Below are 19,285 nucleotides of genomic sequence, written 5' to 3'. Positions count from 1 at the left end.
TGCCTCTTTACTCATTCATCAGGCCCATAATTGAGTACAATGCCCCTTTTGGGATGTACCTTACCAGACACCTGCAGCAACTGGAAAGACCCCAAAAGTACCTCACCAAGAGGATCAAAGGGCTCAAACAGATGCCATATGCTGCCCGGTTAAAGAAACTCCAGCTCTACTCAGTGGCATACCGCCTGCTCAGAGGCGATCTGTGCCTGATGTATAAAGCCATGTCCAACCCGGAATTAATGGACATGCTGCACCTCAGAAAATACAAATCCCTTCGAGCTACGCGCTCGAGAGACTTGAACCTCAGCACTGAAATAAATAGGACATGCTGGAGGGACAGATTCATAACCCATAGGCTCCCTTCACTCTGGAATAAAATCCCAGTCCAGGTTAGGCAGAGTCCCTCATTGACTCTCTTCAAGAGGAATCTTGATGAGTGTATGGGAGATAGTAGGTTTACCCCGGGTATCACTTCTGTGTCACTGTTAGACAGAGGCACAGTATACTAACCTCGAAAAAGGGCATAGCAAAATTAATTTAAAATGGGTGGCGAAAGCCAAACACACTCTGGCTGGGGTTATAAATGCCCTAGGGCAGATAGCCTAGTATGAACCTATGAATCCTTCTTGGCTATTTTTCTTTCGAAGTTAGCCTTGGATGATTTTATGAGGGACCTTAGTTTCTTACTGATACTGATCAGGGATGTCTTTCCTTCATGGGATCTGCTTTTTTTCTGAACTAGTTTCCTTCTCTTGTTGCATAACCTGTTTATGGCAGGGGTCCACCAGACTGGTTTCCTTCTCTTATGGGAGTGAGTCTTGGTTTTGCTAGGGATGGCACGATCCATGCGTCCTTGTAGGTGCTCATAGAGTGCAATTGTAAAGGATTCTGCTTCTTGGGCAGTGTTATCCTTTAGCATGGGGTGAAGTTTGCTTTAGAAAAGTTTTTCATTGTGGTTTCCTTGGTTGGGGGTGGTGGTGGGGTGTGGACATCCAGGGTGATTAGTTTGTGGTCTGATCTAACTAGTGACGGGTTGACCTCCGGTACGGAACACCTGTCGCCCATGTTGGTGATGACCAGGTCCAATATGTTGTGGCCTCTGGTAGGGGAGTTTACAAACAAGCCGATTCAGGGCATTTGAGTTGATAAATTCCAGGAAACGCTGAGCCTGGGAGTTTGTACTCAAGTAGTTTTCCCAGTTAATGGTAGGGTAATTGAAATCACCCAATATCAGGGTGTTCGGTAGGACCTTCGTGTTTTCCAGTGTCTCCAGAAAGGTGGAGTGGTGGTCCTGGGTCTTGGAGGGTGATCTGTAGTAGGCCACAATGTACATTGCAGATTTGCCCGACGTTAGCTGCACATGGATGATCTCAGAGGTATCATGCTGCGCCACTAACCTGGAGGTGTGGGTATCCTTGATGAATATGGATACACCCACCCTTTTGTGTTTCGGTCCATGTTCTATGGCCGAAATGTGTGGTATGAGTTATAGCCCAGTAGTGCTGGAGTGCTCTCTGGAGCCTTGAACCAGGTTTCAGTTACTGCACAGATGTCAACGTTCTCCATACTTAGGAGTGCTTTGAGCACATGCATTTTGAGATTTAAACTCCTGGCGTTGAGTAGCATAACCCTAATTTTTTTACTTGTGCTGTTTACGGAGGTGGGTTTGAATTTTAAGCCTCGACTAAAAAAGACACTATGGGGGCAGCAAGAGCCTTGGCCAGTATTCAAAAGCAAAGAGGTGACGGGTGCAAGCCATCTCTTGCAAAGCAGCGCGGCTTGTCGAGCATGTCACCCCAGGCTGACAGACACTGGATCCCCTTTGAATGACACCAGAAGCTTAGCCAATTGTTGAAATTAATCATTTTATCTTTATACTGAGGTATTATTGTTGGTGAGGCCAGGATGCTACTCAGGTTTAGGGTCATGCTCGCCTGGGCTACATGATCAGAGAGCTCTTCCATATATCTTTTCATGTAGGCCAGGGAGGTACGTCTCAGGTCATTCACACCAACATGAGCAATGACGGAGTCATATTTGTACTTGTTCTGGAGTGACCTGAGTGGTTGTATTATGTGGCAGATTCTGGCTCCTGACAGGCAGCTAACAGTAACCTTTTCCTTGTCCAGCCTAGTGAGTGGGGCATCAGTGTGCCTGACTATTGAGTCACCTATTACTAGTGTGTTCAGTATGTTATTTCGCCTTAAGGGCTGTGATTGTGAGGTACATTGATTTTGTGTTTTTTGTTGTCTGGTTTGTGACGGGAGGTGCAGGTTTTGTGGGTGTCTGCTTTGGAGCTCTCTGATGCTTTTGCAGGTTTTTATTTATAGCCTCCAAGTATGATTTAGTGTATTTATGTGTATTTTTTGCCAGTGCTAGTTTAGTAGGTCTGTGTGAGGCTGGAGGTGTGGTGCAAGTGTTAACCTTCTCCTCATGACTGTCTGGTCCAGTCTTGGGTGGAGAGACCTTAGCCTCCAGTTTGGCTGTATAATTGCATCTCTCGCATATGTTAGTATTTTGTGGTAGGAGGAGAGGGCGGTCTGTGTACATGAGGCAGTTGTAACATTGCTTCGGGATACCCAGATTCACCAGCTGGACTGGAGAGTACACCTGAAGCTGCCCTTTGGTCATGCCTGAATAGTAGGGTGAGCTGCTTAGTCGCTTGTTTGGTGATGGGTAGATAAAGAGGCTTGCCCTGCTGGGCAGTCAAGTGTCTGGGTATATTGATGCTTGCTATTAGGTCTGAGCAGGTGCTGGACTGTAGGATGCTTTTTGAGTGCTTAGGTTGAGAGTGAAAAACTGAAGAGGAGACTTAGCGGAGCCAGGAATATATTAACCCTAGCTAACCGGTGCTGCTCGGTGCACAAAACTATGCAAACACGGTTTTTAAACTACTAACTTCTGGGCTGGAACCACTCCTCCAGGAACGAATGGCTGCAAAAAGTTCCCCTCTCTCACAGGTGAACAGAGAAACTTCCCTCTATCCAAGTAAGGTATGGGTAACTCAGAAACTTGTAACACAGCCCTGAATTCAGCACTAGCCTGAAAACTGGACTATACTAGCTTAGAAAGGCAGGAAAAAATATTTTTTTTTTAAAAAAAGATAAGGCAAAATCAGTAAAAAGTACACTTGAAACAGCTTTAAACGACTACAAGCAATCAGAAAAGGCTATTGCACTTTACTGTGTAGCCTACAACAGTTAAACAATTTATTTAAACAAAAAACTTTTTAAAAGTGCAGGCAGTCAAATAAGTGCAATATGTGAAAAAAAAAACAAGCTTTTAAATTCACAGTAAGTGCTGGAAAATCAGCGTTTAGGCGGAAAACAGTTAGGTACAGCAAGAAAATACAGAAAACTCATACTCAGTCACTCCAAAGTCTCTCTCTTAAGCTAGAAGGCTTGTATCAGTTTAAGGCTTTCTAGTGCTTTCCAGTAGGTTAGTTACAGGAAAGATGGGAAGCAAGCGCAGATGTGGTCTTTCAAACCAGAAAGTTGAAAGAGATGGACAGCTTCCCGAATGATCAATAAACTACAATTCCTGGGCCAAGAACCACTCCTCTTGTGGTAGACAGGCTACCTAGTACTTAACACTCCCACTGATAAGCTAGAAGGCTGCACTCCAACACAAAGGCTTGGGGGGGCTCAGAAGCTTACAAACAGCCCTGGATACAGCAGATTTGTACCTGGACTAGACTAGTTATGGGAAATGTGGGGATCAAGCGCAAACACGGGCTTTAAAACCAGAAAGTTGAGAGAGATGGAAAAAACTGCCAATAAACTACAATTTCTGGGCCATAACCACTCCTGTTGTGGTAGATAGGCTACATAGTGCTTACCACTCCCACTGATAAGCTAGAAGGCTTCCCTCCAACACAGAAAAGCTTGCAGGGCTCAGAAGCTTACCAACAGTCCTGGATACAGCAACTCTGTATCTGGACTAGGCTAAAAATAGGAAAGGTGGGAAACGAGTGCAAGTGCTGCTTTTAAACCAGAAAGTTGAAAGAGATGGGGAAAAATCTGCCCAAACAGCCAGTAGCTACAATTTCTGGGCCAGGAACCACTCTTCTTGTGGTAGATAGGCTACCTAATGCTTATCACTCCCACTGATAAGCTAGAAGGCTTCCCTCCAACACAGAAAGGCTTGGGGGGGCTCATAAGCTTACAAAGAGTCCTGGATACAGCAAATCTGTACCTGGACTAGACTAGTTACAGGAAAGATGGGGAACAAGGGCAAACGCAGGCTTTTAAGCCAGCAAGTTGAAAGAGATGGAAAACTGCCAAAACGGCCAATAAACTACAATTTTTGAGCCAAAACCCACTCTTCCCGTGGTAGGTAGGCTACCTGATGCTTACCATTTCCACTAATAAGCTAGAAGGCTTCCCTCCAACACAGAAAGACTTTGGGATGGGGGGGGCTCAGAATCTTACAAAAAGTCCTGGATACAGCAGATCTGTACCTGGACTAGACTAGTAACAGGAAAGGCAGGAAACCAGCACAAACACAGGCTTTTGAATCAGAAGGTTGAAAGAGATGGAAGAGCTTCCCAAACAGCCAGTAAACTATCATTTCTGGGCCAGAAACCTCTCCTCCTGTGATAGACAGGCTACCTAGTGCTTACCACTCCCACTGATAAGGTAAAAGGCTTCCCTCCAACACAGAAAGGCTTGGGGGCTCAGGAGCTTACAAATAGTCCTGGATATAAGTCTGTATCTGGACTAGATAAGTTACAGGAAAAGCAGGAAACTAGCTAGGATTTTTTTTTTTAATACAGAAAAGCAGCTAAAACAGCAGTAAATACAATTCAAATGCAGTGCAGGCTAGCACACGTGTATCAATATTACGGTAAATACAGTTTAATTAAATGCAATGTTAAATTAACAAATGACTAAAAACAAGTGCAGAAGGCATTAAATTAGAAGGCTACTAACAAGCAGTAAGACGTGCAGAGAAAGAACAACTGAACAGATAACAGCATGCACAACAGCAGCTAAGACTGTTACAGTAAGAGCAGCTGACTATATATATATATATATATATATATATATATATATATATATATATATATTTTTTTTTTTTTTTTTTTTTTTTTTGAGGGAGGGGACACAGCAGGATTAAGAGGCTACAGGGGTTGTCCTTCTCAGATGCTCTCTTTGTACACAGTAGGAGTGCCTCAAATCAGAATTTGATCTCACTGCACTCAGTTGAGTGAGCAAATGAGATAGGCCCAGAAGGAGTATCCAAATAGAAATTTACAAGAGGGGCGGGCAGATCCAAAGCCACCAAGATTAACACCGAAACAAGAACAGGGTGGGTGGGGGAAAAACACAGTGTAGACGACAAGAGACACAAACAATACAGCACCACTATAAATAATAGGCAAGTGTATAAATACAGCTCAGTGCAAATTATGTTGCAAAAAGTATACTTGTCAGTTTTGATTAACTTCCAACTTTGCAGCTCACAGCAAATCTATCAGCTTTCAGCAGTTCACAGAAATGCAGTCTATATTGGAATTACAATGAAATACACCGCAGGCAATGACCAACAGCTAGGATGTGGGCTGGCTCAACAAACCCCTCCCTGAAATTAGCTTGAGCTACCTTGAGAAAAAACACAGTGGAGACAAGAGAGACAACCAATACAGCACCAGTATAAATAATAGGCAAGTGTATAAATACAGCACAGTGCAAACTAAGTTGCAAAAAGTGTACTTAGCAATTTGGATTAGCTTCCAACTTTTCTGCTCACAGCAAATCTGTCAGCTTTCCAGCAGTTCAATTTTGGCAATACATTCAACATTCTCATAGTATAAGCGTAAGCAATTTATAATCATGGTTTAAAATTGAAATTGGACTGTATAATGCTGGGTCTGAAGGGTCTTTGCCCTGTTTAGGTAATATGACCTATATATGAACCTATATACCCCAGGGATTACCTCAGTGTCACTGCTCGACAGAGACACAGCAAAATAATGGGTATAGTTCCCCATACTAAAGGGGTGGCGTAAGCCACAAAACTATGGGCTAGGCTTGTAAATGCCCTCAGGCAGATAGCCTAGTATGAACCTATGAACCTATGACCACCACTGTTTTATTCCAAGATGCTGTTGCTTCCCCATTTTAAAATACTGTTAAAACCTTCCAAATCTTTTAATTTCCTTCCTTCTAGCTTTGAAACTTTCACAGGGATGATATCTATTCCTGGAATCTTTCCTGTTAGTTTTTTGTACTTTGCAGTTTTATCTAGTCTTTCCCTACATTGGCTATTAATTGTTGAACCTCATCTTCTCTAACCTTGGTATATTTAAGTCTTTTATGAATATTTCTGTTGATTTTTCTTGGTTTTCTCATTCTTGTACTTTGTATAAATCTTCAAAAATTTCTGAAATTTCTATATTATACATATAGGATCTCTTGGCGGCTTTCTCTTTTCTGCTGTGATTCATAGTGATCCATTGTAAGAAGACCAGCTCTGCTTTACAACATCAGTCATCTCTGGAAGTAAGGCCAGGTCAGACATCTGCCTGCAGCTGACTACAATGTAAAAGTAATTATACTGGAGCACTGCTCTGTTTGAATGTGTACTGTTGTGGTTAGAGTACCAATGCAGTTCTATTTTTCCTCAGTGATATCAGAATTATCCTTGGTATTTCATCATCCATGGTTTATCTGCTTCAGCAGAAACCAGGTGAGAAAGAGCTGTTTATACTGTGGTTATAATGATGATCTCAATTTTCACCTCAAGTGGATGTACGAGTTGGGAGAGAGTGAATAGATGTTCTGATTACCTTTTACTCTTTGGAGGGAAATGCTGCCAGCTGCCAATCTACAAATGGGACTGGGAGCTACTTTACTTTTTTGCTGTCAGCAGCTTACTGCCCATTAAGTACTGCAGCCAGAGGCCACTCCTGTACATGTGACTACTGACATTGCTTTCTTCAAAAATGACTGTAGTACACGTATTTGTGCAGCAGACACTTGAATGTTGGATGTTTTGTGTTTCACTATGCAGTCATCACTTGTGGGTTATCCCTGCTGTGGTAGCCCTCGGCCGACCCGAATACTAGAGTCAGTGTTTTTTTGCGTCAGCTGCTGTCGTTTGCTGACTGACGTCAGGTCGTCAGTGCTGTAAAGCAAGGCAGCCGATGCCATTACATCAGTCTTTCTTGCCATGAAGCCCATAGCAGAAGCAGTTCGCAGGTGTGCCGTTCGGTCGCTACCAGATTTGAATTAGCAGCTGAAAATGTCTAAAGCTAAGTACCCCTTTGGAGATCCTTTTTTCTTGCACTAACCAATGTCTGAAAAAGATAACAATTGTCTTGCCTGTAGAAAGCAGATCCCACACCTAGACTTCCATTCCTACTGCGTCACTTGTGTAGGCTCAGACCACAATGTCCCCCGTTGCCGGTTCTTTGCCCTCTTTAACGCGAGAACCATTCGTAGAGCACTTATTGTAGCCAGGTATTTTCATCTTCCATCTTTGCATTCCGAAATTGGCATTCATCAGCCAATAATCCATAGACATTCCAAAAAAACGTAAACATAAGAGACAGACCTCACAAGGCTAAGCCTTCCGACTCTACCGCTAAGCAGGTCATCAGTTCTCCAGAATTCAGTGAGGCACCTTCGCAGCCCCTGATGCCCAATATGATACCTTAGCCGGCCTCTACCAAGACCGTTTCGGAGTCCGGTATGCTGCAGAAATCTTCTTAGTCTTCCGAGCTTTTGGTTGTCTCTGCCTGTGTTGGGTCTGGAGCCGTGACGTAGGCACCGGTTTCTGAGGAGGCCTTTTGCACTACCGAATCTAGACAAAAAAAGTCTCATCCGACTACCATTTCTCTCAGACCAATGGGTACTCTTAGGCTTAGAAGCAAGGCCACTCCGAGAAAATCTACCTCTAGCCACCATCTTACTCCTGCTCCACCACCCCAAGCCCAAATGCTTAAAATGGTGGAGGATCTTATCTCCCTTATCAGGGGTAGTCAGGCCACAACTTCTAAAAGGAAGAAAGAGACTTCTCCTGAAATACTGACCGAACAGGATTCTGAAGAATCTGATTATTTAGATTTTGAAGAGGACCAGCAACTTCTCACTGCTTATCAGGATTCAGATGCAAAGGAGTCCATTCCTTCTGCCTCCCCACCAGAAGATCTTTCCTTTGGGGAAACCCTTCACACCCTCAGGGAAATTTCCACTTGGAATCCCAGGACTTCCCTTAGTCTAAGAAAAGACTAAAAGAGTTTCTAGACCTGCTCCAGTACAGTCCCTTGGCCATCCCCCCTATCTTAGAGGTGGTGGATGATGTCTTCCATGAATCCAGCTTAGCTCCTGATTCCCTCCCACCTGCTCGTAGTAAACTAACAGGTATTAGAGTACCAGATACTCACAAATACCTGTACAGAAATCCTGCTGCAGACCCAGAGGTCATTACACAGGGGACCAAAAGGAGCTAAGGCTAGTTCTGCAAAGAATCCTATTCTTTCTGACAAGGATTCCAGAGCTATGGACAGATTGGGTAAAAAAGTATACACCTCTGCAACCTTAGCTGTCAGAGCACTCAACGGTCAGTTCCACATGTTAAAAAAAATTAACACACTTTGAAACTGTTAATGCAAAAGATTTCAACCTTTCCTGACTGTGCCAGTTCGAAAGAGTTAGCAGATTTACTGCACACTACTCAAGTGGCCGAGTACTCATTACACTGTGGCTATGACGCCCTAGAAACCTCAAGCAGGGCAGCAGTGTCAGGCTCTGTCATTAAGCATGATTGAAGGAACAACCTCTCCCTGATCATGTCCAGTCTAAATTAATTGATGCGCACCCTTGAATAAGGACCGCTTGTTTGGAGTAAAAGCAGAAGTGGCGCTTAAAAAGATGGAAGACAAAGCAAACTCTATGTAAACAGTAAAAGATTTCTTTCAGGTACCAGCTCGTAGGTTCACCAGGAATTTTCCCTCAAAGCATTGGTCCTTTCCTCTACCTAGCAGACAGGGGCAAGGTAAGCCCCGCAGGGACAGACCACCCAGACTCCTTTCCCAGGGACAGCAGAGTACCAAAGAGTGGACCACTTCGACTCCAAAAGCAGGGAGTTCTAAGCCATCCCTCTATGGCAAAAACTCTAAATGATTCCCTCTCCCCCCCCCCCCCACCCTCTTTTCACTCAACAAAAGCTAGGAGGAAGGCTCTCCCTCTGCAAAGAAAATTGGCTTTCTGTAATCAAGGACCTATGGGTCTTAAAGATAATTTTTCAGGGATACCAATTCTCTTTAAACAAACTCCCATTTCCAAGAGGATACCCAGACTTGCCTCCAAATCAGTGGGCAGAGGCATTGAAGCAAGTCCAAACGCTCATATCCCAAAGGGCAGTAGAACCTGTCCCCTCAGATCAAACAGGCAAAGGCTTTTATTCCAGACTATTCCTTGTTCCCAGAAAAGAGGCCACTTGGCACTTTCCTGGATCTATCCATTCTGAACACCTCCCTGGTGGTCCCCAATTTGCAAATGCTAACTTTGCAGCAGCTGCTGCCTATGCTGACAAAAATGCCTGGTTAGTGATCCTAGACCTAAAAGATGCCTACCTGTACATCCCCATAAGGGAATCCTGCAAGAAATTCCTTTACTTCAGATCAGGCTCACAACACTTTCTGTTCTCTGCGATACCCTTTGGCTTATCTACTGCTCCCAGGGTATTCACCAAATGCTTAGCCCCGGCCATAGCCTTTTGCAGACAGAAAAATGTACAGATTTAACCTTATCTGGACAACTGCCTCATTCAGGCAGAGTGCAAAGAAAAGCTGCTCAAAGACCTCCTCTTCGTCAAAACCCTCCTAACCTCCTTAGGGTACACCATTAATGAGAAGAAATCAAAGCAAACACCCTCCAGGAAGACCATTTTCTTGGGAGCACTGCTGGACACAGCATCCCAAATGGCCTTCCTCTCCCCAGAAAAGCAGAGCTTCCTGCCTCTCTACTTTACCCAGCTTTCTTCCAGAAGTCACCTCACTGAGAGGAAGATGTCCAAGGATGCATCTGCAGTCCTAACATATGGGTTGTCCTGCCTCAGGCAGCCCTTCGGTCGGCCGGATTCCAAAGTCTGGGTCTGGCCTTGGCTGATGTCGCACTTCACCCGACGTCATAGCTGCAGTGAATTGGGTATAAAGGCATCAGCCGACGCCATTTTCCTCAGTCTTTCTTGCCGCGCGGTGCCCGAAGCAGAAGCGGTTCGCAAGTGCTGGTCGGTCAGATCCAGAGATTACTACTACCGAAGACTTCTAAAAAGCTAAGTACCCCGTTGGGGACTCTTTCTTGCCTCAGCCGATGTCAGAAAAAGTAAATAATTGTTTAACTTGTGGGAAACAAATACCTCATAAGGATTTCCACTCTTACTGCCTTCCTTGCTTAGGCCCAGACCACGACGTAGCAGCTTGTCTAGCCTGTGCTTCCTTCAACCGACGAACACTTAGACGTCGGTCGGAGTTTGCAGAGGAGTTTTTTGGTCCCGCTTTTGTTTACAAAATGCCGTCGGAGACTCTGACTTCTCAATTAGTTAAAAAGCATAAGGAAAAGGACCGACACTCGCGGTCCGCGGTTTCGGACGAAACCACGGTTAAGCCAACCGCGAGTGTCTCGGTTTCGGCTGAAACCGAGTCCACGGTTCTTCCTTCAGCCGAAAGCATGCCTCCTATAGCCGAGGCCTCACTCAGCATGGTTGAATCTGCTACTGAAATTTCCACTGCTGTTGCAGGTACCCAGGATTTATCAGATACTATTCCTCTAGACATATCTACTTCTGCACATGGAGCTGCTAGGCCCCCTGCATCTATGTCTATCAAGGCCTTTGCTAGGGCTAAAGCAGCTAAATCTTCTAAGGCCTTGTCTGCTAAAACCCCCTCACACAGGCCTACCTCTAGTTCCCAAATGCTCAGTCTGGCTGAGGATCTCATTTCTTTGATCAGGGGATCCCAACCTCACCCTGACAGGGCCTCTCAACCCCCTCCAGAGAAGAGGCCTAGAGCAGAGCCCCCCGATCCAGTTTCTACAGACTATTCCTCGGATGATTCAGAAAACTCAGAACCTCCAGAAGGCCCATATTCCCCTTATGAGGATTCTGATGCAGAAGACTCCATTCCTTCTGCCTCTCCTCCTGAGGAATTTTCTTTTGGGGAAACCTTGCATGCTATGAGAGAGCATTTTCAATGGCAGGGCCAGGATTTTTCAGATTCAAGGAAAAGACTAAGGACCTTTTTACATTTACCACAGCATAGGCCTTTAGCCATTCCTCCAGTACTAACAGTTGTTGATGATGCATATAATGATGCTTGTACTGCCCCTGACTCTCTTCCCCCAGCCCCTGCCAAGCCCGATAGATATTACAGGGTCCCGGACACTCACTTACACTTGTATAAGGCTCCTATTGCAGATCCTGAAACCATTTCACAGGGCCCCAAAGCTGTAGCAGCTGCCTCTGCCAGAAACCCCCTCCCCTCTGAAAGAAAATCTAGAGCACTAGAGAGATGGGGTAAAAAAGTTTATACTTCTGCTACTCTTTCGGCTAGGGCCTTAAACTGTCAATTCCACATGATTCAGTATCAGGAATTTTTGTTAGACCAGCTAAATAAAAAAAACTGTCCTCTCCTGAACCTGTAGACCGTAAGTCCCTTCAGGATTTGGTACATTACACTCAACAGGTCAGTAATCATTCCTTAAAATGCGGCTATGATGCACTGGAGGCTTCCTTTAGATCAGCTATGACTGGAACAGTGATTAGAAGGCATGCATGGTTAAAAGAACAATCCTTACCAGACCATGTAAAGTCAAAACTCCTAGATGCTCCCATGGAGAAACAAAGTTTGTTTGGTTCCCCTGCACAGCAAGTGCTAAAGAAGGTGGAAGAAAAAGCAAAATCTGTCCAAACAGTCAAGGATTTCTTACAGGTCCAGCCTCCAAGGTTTAGTAGAAATTGGCCTTCGAAGAATTGGTCCTTTCCAGACACCTCCAGAGCACAGAGAGGCAGAAATAGGCGCCCAAGAAGCAGAGGTCAATCCAGAGGTGCCTACAGGGGACGTCAGTGGCAGCCTAACAACCAGAGAAGTACTGCCACAGATCCAGCTACGACCACTTCCACAGGACAGACACAATGACTTGACTCTGATACCGCCTACCAGGAAACAACTGGAAGCACCCTTAGGCAGAAAGCTAGCCTTATTTTCCGTAAACTGGCATTACATTACAGGAGACAAATGGATTTTACAGACCATAGACAAAGGCTACAGGTTTCACTTCCACACTCTACCAAAAAAGAGAGGAATGCCAAACCTACCACCAAACCAAAAAACAAACGCTCTAGAACAAATCAACCACCTACTAAGGATGAGAGCTATAGAAAAGGTACCTCCCATGGAACAAGGGCAAGGATTTTACTCCAGACTTTTCCTGGTACCAAGAAAAGAAAACCAATGGAGACCTATTCTCGACCTGTCCGCTCTGAACACATATCTCATTGTTCCAAAATTCAAAATGCTGACCCTACAGCAACTTCTTCCCATGCTGGGCAAGGAGTCTTGGCTGGTGACTCTAGATCTCAAGGAGGCATACCTGCACGTCCCTATACGACCAGATTGCAGAAGATACCTCAGATTTCTTGCAGGATCAGAGCATTATCAATTCTCAGCATTGCCCTTTGGCTTATCTACTGCACTCAGAGTATTCACAAAATGCCTGGCATCAGTAATTGCTCATTGCAGGCTTCAGGGAATTCAGATTTACCCATACCTGGACGACTGTCTAATACAAGCGGACAACAAGACCAAATTAACAAAAGATTTGGAAAAGGTTATACAACTACTGCAAGCCCTGGGATACACAGTCAACATGAAAAAGTCAAGGCTGGTACCATCCCAAAGGATAACATTCTTGGGTGCAGAACTGGACACATCAAATCAGATGGCATTTCTCACAGCAGAAAAGCAAAAGCAACTACCACTCTATTTCATGGCATTAACAACACAGAACCAGCTTACAGCAAGGAAAGTCCTGGGTTACATGGCAGCCTGCATAATATTGATACCACAAGCCAGGCTGCATATGAGGAAGTTGCAATGGTACCTAAGGAATGTATGGTCTCAACACAAGCACAGTCTAGAAGCCCAGATTCCAATAATCCCCATGCCTGAAACAAGAATTCCTGTGGTGGGCTCAGGCCTGTCAGATGAACAGAGGACTGCCTTTCCACAAACCTCACCCAAGCCAGACTATCACCACGGACGCCTCAGACCTAGGCTGGGGGGCGCACATGGTGGACAAGTGTATACAAGGCCTATGGACACAAGACCAGCTGAACCTTCACATAAATCTAAAAGAGATACTGGCAGTGAAACAGGCACTACAGACATTCAGACCTTTTCTTCAACAGGGTCATTTGCTGATAAGGACGGACAACACCACAGTCATGTGGTATATCAACAAACAGGGAGGAACACACTCATATCCTCTATGCCGGATGGCAATGGACCTGTGGAATGTGGCCCTGAACCTCAACATTCAACTCCAGGCAATATTTGTGCCAGGAAAAGAAAATATACTAGCAGACACTTTAAGCAGAACTACCACGGATGCCCACGAATGGATGCTGCATCCAGACATCTTAAAAACCATTACAAAGAAATGGGGACTACCAGAAATAGACCTGTTCGCATCCCCACACAACCACCAATTGAGGAAATTCTGCACAAGGACCTACCACCCTCTTGCTTGGAAGGTGGACTCCCTATCCTTCAGTTGGGAAAACCTGACAGCGTATGCATTCCCACCTCTTCCTTTGATGCACAAAGTGCTACTGAAGATCAAAGAAGATCACCCAAAGATCATCCTGATAGCTCCAGACTGGCCGAGGCAGCATTGGTACCCGCTACTGAGGAGTATGTCTCGGACACACGCACACTGCAGCTAGTTGCCTGGAACATTACATAAGACAAAATAACCCAGATTTATCTCAGAGGGTTAAGGACATTATCCTGGAGGCTCGCAGACCCTCCACAAGGACGACTTATTCAGCCAAATGGAAAAGATACCTCATTTGGAGTGCAGCAAAAGGAGAAAATGTATCATTAGCAAACTTAGCTAACATCCTGGAATACTTAGCAGAACTATTCCACAATGGCCTGTCTTACTCCTCCATCAAGATTCATGCATCAGCAATTTCAGCAGAATACAACATGGATCCTCCAGTCTTCTCTCATCCTCTACTCAGGCAGTTTCTGAGAGGAATTAAAAATGTAAAGCCTCCAAGGAAGCCACCTTTGCCTACATGGGACCTTAACTTTGTGCTGGAAAAGTTAACACTTCCCCCTTTCGAGCCAGCAGCAACAGCAGAATTACAGTTCTTATCTTGGAAAACTGCTTTCCTGCTTGCAATCACTTCAGCAAGAAGGGTTACGGAATTACAGGCATTAATGGCAGTACAGCCCTTCCTTATCTTCCATCAGGATAGAGTGTCCTTGAGAACCAACCTTACTTTTATGCCAAAGGTGGTCTCCAGGGTATCATTGAACCAAGCAATCCACCTACCAGCATTCTTCCCCAACCCACAGAACAGGGGGGAAAGATTACTACATACCTTGGATGTGCACAGGCAATTGCGCTACTATCTGGACAGAACCAAGACCAACAGAAAAACTGACCAGCTTCTGGTAGCATATGCAACAGGAATGGAAGGAAAAGCAATTTCAAAACAGACAATCTCAAAATGGATGGGAAATTGCATTAGATTTTGTTACTCTTTTCATGGAAAGGCAACTCCAGAAAACATCAGACCTCACTCCACAAGGGCTACAGCCACTACTACAGCTTTCCTACGAGGAGTGCCTACCAAAGACATTTTAGAAGATGCTACTTGGAGCTCCGTGCATACATTTGCCAAGTATTATAATCTACCTTTATACTCCAGATCCCGAGCAGGTTTTGCAACTGCTGTTTTGCAAGGGATCTTAACTACACCATAATCACCGTAGTGCCTCCTCCCCCAGTTTGGCTATGGTATTCTACCCATATGTTAGGACTGCAGATGCATCCTTGAAGGACATAGTACAGTTTTGTACCTACCATAAATGTAGATGTCCGAGAGGTATGCATCTGCAGTCAGGATTACCCACCCTCCTTCCCCTCTGTGGTACTCCTAGGGTATTTGCCCATCTTGTAGCTAGCTGGGGGAATCTATTATGGTGTATTTGTTTGTATATATGTACATACATGTTTATATTGTTTGCTCTCTACTATTTGGAATCTTTTGCATTTATCCAAATTTAGCCTTCCTAGAGGGCACCTGGCATCTGGGGCAAGAAACACTGAGGAAAATGGCGTCGGCTGATGCCTTTATACCCAATTCACTGCAGCTATGACGTCGGGTGAAGTGCGACATCAGCCGAGGCCAGACCCAGACTTTGGAATCCGGCCGACCGAAGGGCTGCCTGAGGCAGGACAACCCATATGTTAGGACTGCAGATGCATACCTCTCGGACATCTACATTTATGGTAGGTACAAAACTGTACTTTCCTGAAAGCCTTGGGGTACATGTCATCTTGCATCCTAATTCCTCTGGCCAAGCTTCACATGAGACGACTTCAGTGGTATCTATAGAACCTTTGGTGTCAGCACTCTCAACCTCTAGAGACCTCTCTCCCTCTGATCCCCTGTATACAGGCAGAGTTTCTCTGGTGGGCAGGGGGCTATGCCAAGAACAAGGATCTTCCCTTCATCCTTCACCCAACTGGGCAGACCATTACCACAGATGCCTCAGACTTTGCATAGGGGCTCACCTAGCAGGCAGGTGCACCCAGGGTCTTTGGGATGGCCAGCACCTTCCCTTACACATCATCCAGAAGGAAATAATGGCAGTACAAAAGGCTCCGACATCCTTCAAACCCCATATTAAGCCAGGGGTTCTCCTTATCAAAACAGACAACACCACAGTAATGTGGTACAACAATAAACAGGGAGGGACCCAATCTTACCCCTCTGTGCAGGCCAGCCATTAACCTCTGGCTGACAGACTCTTCCATGGGATTACACCTAATAGCACAATACCTACCAGGGATCAATAACACCCTGGCAGACCACTTAAGCAAAATCTTACTGGACCCCCATGAATGGCAGCTCCACAGAAAAATGTTTTTACAAATCACTCGGGAGTGCGGGACTCCGAAGGTGGAGCTCTTTGCTTCGCACCTCAACCATCACCTGAAAGAATTCTGTACCAGGGAGCATCACCACCTAGCGTGGAAGGTAGTAGATTCCTTGGCCTTCCCCTGGAACTCCCTCTTTGTGTACGCTTTGCCTCCTCTGCCTCTTATTCTCAAGGTACTGATTAAGATAAGGGAAAAGAGACCAAAGGCCATCATCGTTGCTCCAGATTGGCCCAGACAGCATTGGTACCCCTTACTGCGCAGCCTGACATTACAGCCTTCCAGGCAGCTTCACCTGATCCCAAACCTCTTGACTCAGGTGGGGGGGATGCTGCACCCAGACTTGAAGAGACTCAAACTGTCAGCATGGCTAATACTCTAAAGGCAAAGCAGGGGCCCCTGTTAAGCAAACAGGTCCTAGATATTATCACAGAGGCCAGAAGGCCCAGCACCAGAAAATCTTGCACAGGAAAATAGAAAAGATTCTGCTGCTGGAGCCATTCCAGAGGGGGGAATACCTCACAACCTTCCATCCCTCTTATCCTGGACTACCAAGCAGAGTTACTCAACAGTGGCATGTCCTTCTCTTCTGTTAAACTCCACACCTCAGCCATTTCAGCTCATTTCGATAGAGATCAGCCCCTGTTCTCACGTCCTTTGAGTAAACAATTCCTCCGAGGGGTTCCTAATATCAGACCTTACAGAAGGTCACCCACGCCAGAGTGGGACCTGAATTTTGTTTTGGAAAAACTAACCTTACCAAACCTGCTGCTTCAGCAGAACTAAGATACCTCTCCTGGAAGGCTGCTTTTCTGCTAGCTATCACCTCAGCCAGAAGGGTTTCAGAATTCAGGCACTGATGGCCATTGAGCCCTTCATCGTTTTCCATGCAGGCAGGGTTTCCCTGAGGATTAATCCCTCCTTTATGCCCAAGGTGGTATCTAATGTGACTCTCAACCAGGCCATACATGTACCCACCTTCTTTCCTAACCCTCAAAACAAGGGGGAAAGAATTCTGCACTCACTAGACATGCACAGAAGGCTCAGATTCTACCTGGACTGTACTATACCCTTCAGGAAAACAGACCAACTTCTTGTCCGCTTAGCCCCAGGGCAGAGGGGAAGCCCATTTCCAAGAAGACCATTTCCAAATGGATATCGCACTGTATCCATTTCTGCTACAGATTACATGGGAAACCACCCCACTAAGTCTGTTCGTACCCATTTCACTAGGGAAGCCTCCACTTCCACAGCATTCCTCATAGGAGTTCCCACCAGGGACATCTTGGAAGCTGTCACCTTCTGTGTCCATACCTTTACCAAGCATTACCACCTACCTTTTTTTTTCTAAGAGTAGGGCAGGATTTGCCTCTGCAGTTCTGCAGGGCATGCTGACCCTTGCCTAGGTCTCTTACTAATCTTACCATCTCTCTCCTCAGCTTTGGAAATCCTCCCACAGGCGATGACTGCAACAGTGTAACATGAAGAACATAGTACATTTGTGTACACTTAAAGTAAATGTAGATGTTCGAGTGTATTTACTGTTGCATTCCTGGTTTCCCTCCCTCCTTCCCCCTTATATCTTCTTTCCTTAGGGAGACATAAACTTCTTACGGTGACTTTTAGCCACCTGGACCACTTTTCCATATTTCTTTGGGCTTCTGACTGGTTAGGGCAAGAAAAACTGATGTAATGGCATTGGCTGCCTTGCTTTATAGCACTGACTACCTGACGAGAGTCAGCAAGCAGCAGCAGTCAACGTAGGAAAACATTGACTCTGGTATTCGGCCCGGCTGAGGACTACCACAGCAGGGATAACCCACAGGCGATGACTGCAACAGTGAATACACTCGACCATCTGCATTTATGGTAAGTGTACACAGCTGTACTTTCTCACTTACATCATGCATTATTGCCTTGACTATGATTCTGGAAATTAGATGACCTCTGATACCTCAGTGCTTGAAGTGGTTGGCCTTTTGAGAGTTCCTGTTGGTTGATCTTTGGCTTCTTCCCCTGTAATATTTATTTTTTGGTGTGGGGGGGGGGGGGTCATACTCAGTTGTAGTCCCACCACTGTTCTACCAGTGTTAGATCCTCTCTGACGTATTAAATATCCTCTTGCCATTACCCAGTGTTTGTACAGCCCCTACCACCAGTGGCTGTTTTAGTTCTTGTATACCAGGCAGTATTTAGTTATTTCTTACTTGTAAATAGTCTAGGTGTGTGTTTGTTCTTATACAGGAAGTCTGTTTGATGAGGCTAGCCTTACTGCCCTTGTGTGGCTTATTACATTACAGTGTGTGATGAAGTGACACGTGTGCTGCTGATATGCACAACTGAGGAGAGAATTAAACTGAATTGAAACAGAAGTGAAGAGCCCAGTCTTGCTGTCATGAAGGGGTCTTCCCTCATTTGAGCACTTGATTTAAAAAAACATGCACTTGTTATTTTGCTTTGCAGGACTTCATTAGTATTATTAAACTTCAGTGCACCCTTTTCAGACTTGCATACGAGATGTATCTCTGGGAAAAAATTACCAGAAATTGTATTTGTTTTTTGTGGTTTTGCATAAATTGCTTATAGATTTTCAGTGAGTACTCTAGCAGAAAGACATGTTTTCATATTTCTGGTACTTAAACTTCAGTTGTGTTTTCTTTAATTTGATTCTGTATTAGCTTTCATATCAAGTTATTTGTGGTTTTGGGTTATTTTTCATTTTGAAATGTAGAGCTGCCAAAACAAGTAGCAGAAAAATTCCAGCAAAGCCTCAGCGAGGAGTGAAGCGAAAACAGCTGTCTTCAGAAGATGACGAAGATGATGAAGAGGATGATGATGATGATGAGGAGGAGGAGGAAGAGACTCCTAAACGGCAGACCAGGCGGAGAACAGGCAAGCGTGTCAGGTTAGAAATGTTTATTATTAGTAATTGGTGACATTGTTTGTCATAACAAACTCTGGGCGGCCACGGTGGTGCAGCAGTTAGCATTGCCGCCTCACAGCAAGAGCTTCTCCAGTTCAATCCTCGGCTGGGGTGCCTTCTGTGTGGAGTCTGTATGTCCGTCCTCCCTGTGGTCGTGTGAGTTTCCTCCGGGTGCTCCGGT

At 45.1% G+C, this 19,285-nt stretch overlaps 1 protein-coding gene across 3 annotated transcripts in view; it reads left to right on the top strand.

Moving 5' to 3' along the window:
- The window catches only part of CHD2 (chromodomain helicase DNA binding protein 2), a 3,702,317-nt gene that overhangs the window by 528,221 nt on the left and 3,154,811 nt on the right, over positions 1–19,285 (top strand). For all 3 annotated transcript variants that reach the window (XM_044078379.1, XM_044078380.1, XM_044078378.1), the window contains one exon: positions 18,913–19,086. In XM_044078379.1, coding sequence (XP_043934314.1) covers positions 18,913–19,086 — 174 coding nt within the window. The remainder of the gene's footprint in view (positions 1–18,912; positions 19,087–19,285) is intronic.

The sequence above is a fragment of the Protopterus annectens genome, chromosome 7.part0 (assembly GCF_019279795.1).
Source record: "Protopterus annectens isolate FY-2018-M chromosome 7.part0, PAN1.0, whole genome shotgun sequence".
Classification (NCBI taxonomy): Eukaryota; Metazoa; Chordata; order Ceratodontiformes; family Protopteridae; genus Protopterus; species Protopterus annectens.
The sequence above is the reverse complement of the archived record's forward strand: the minus strand, read 5'-3'. Positions and strand labels throughout refer to the sequence as shown.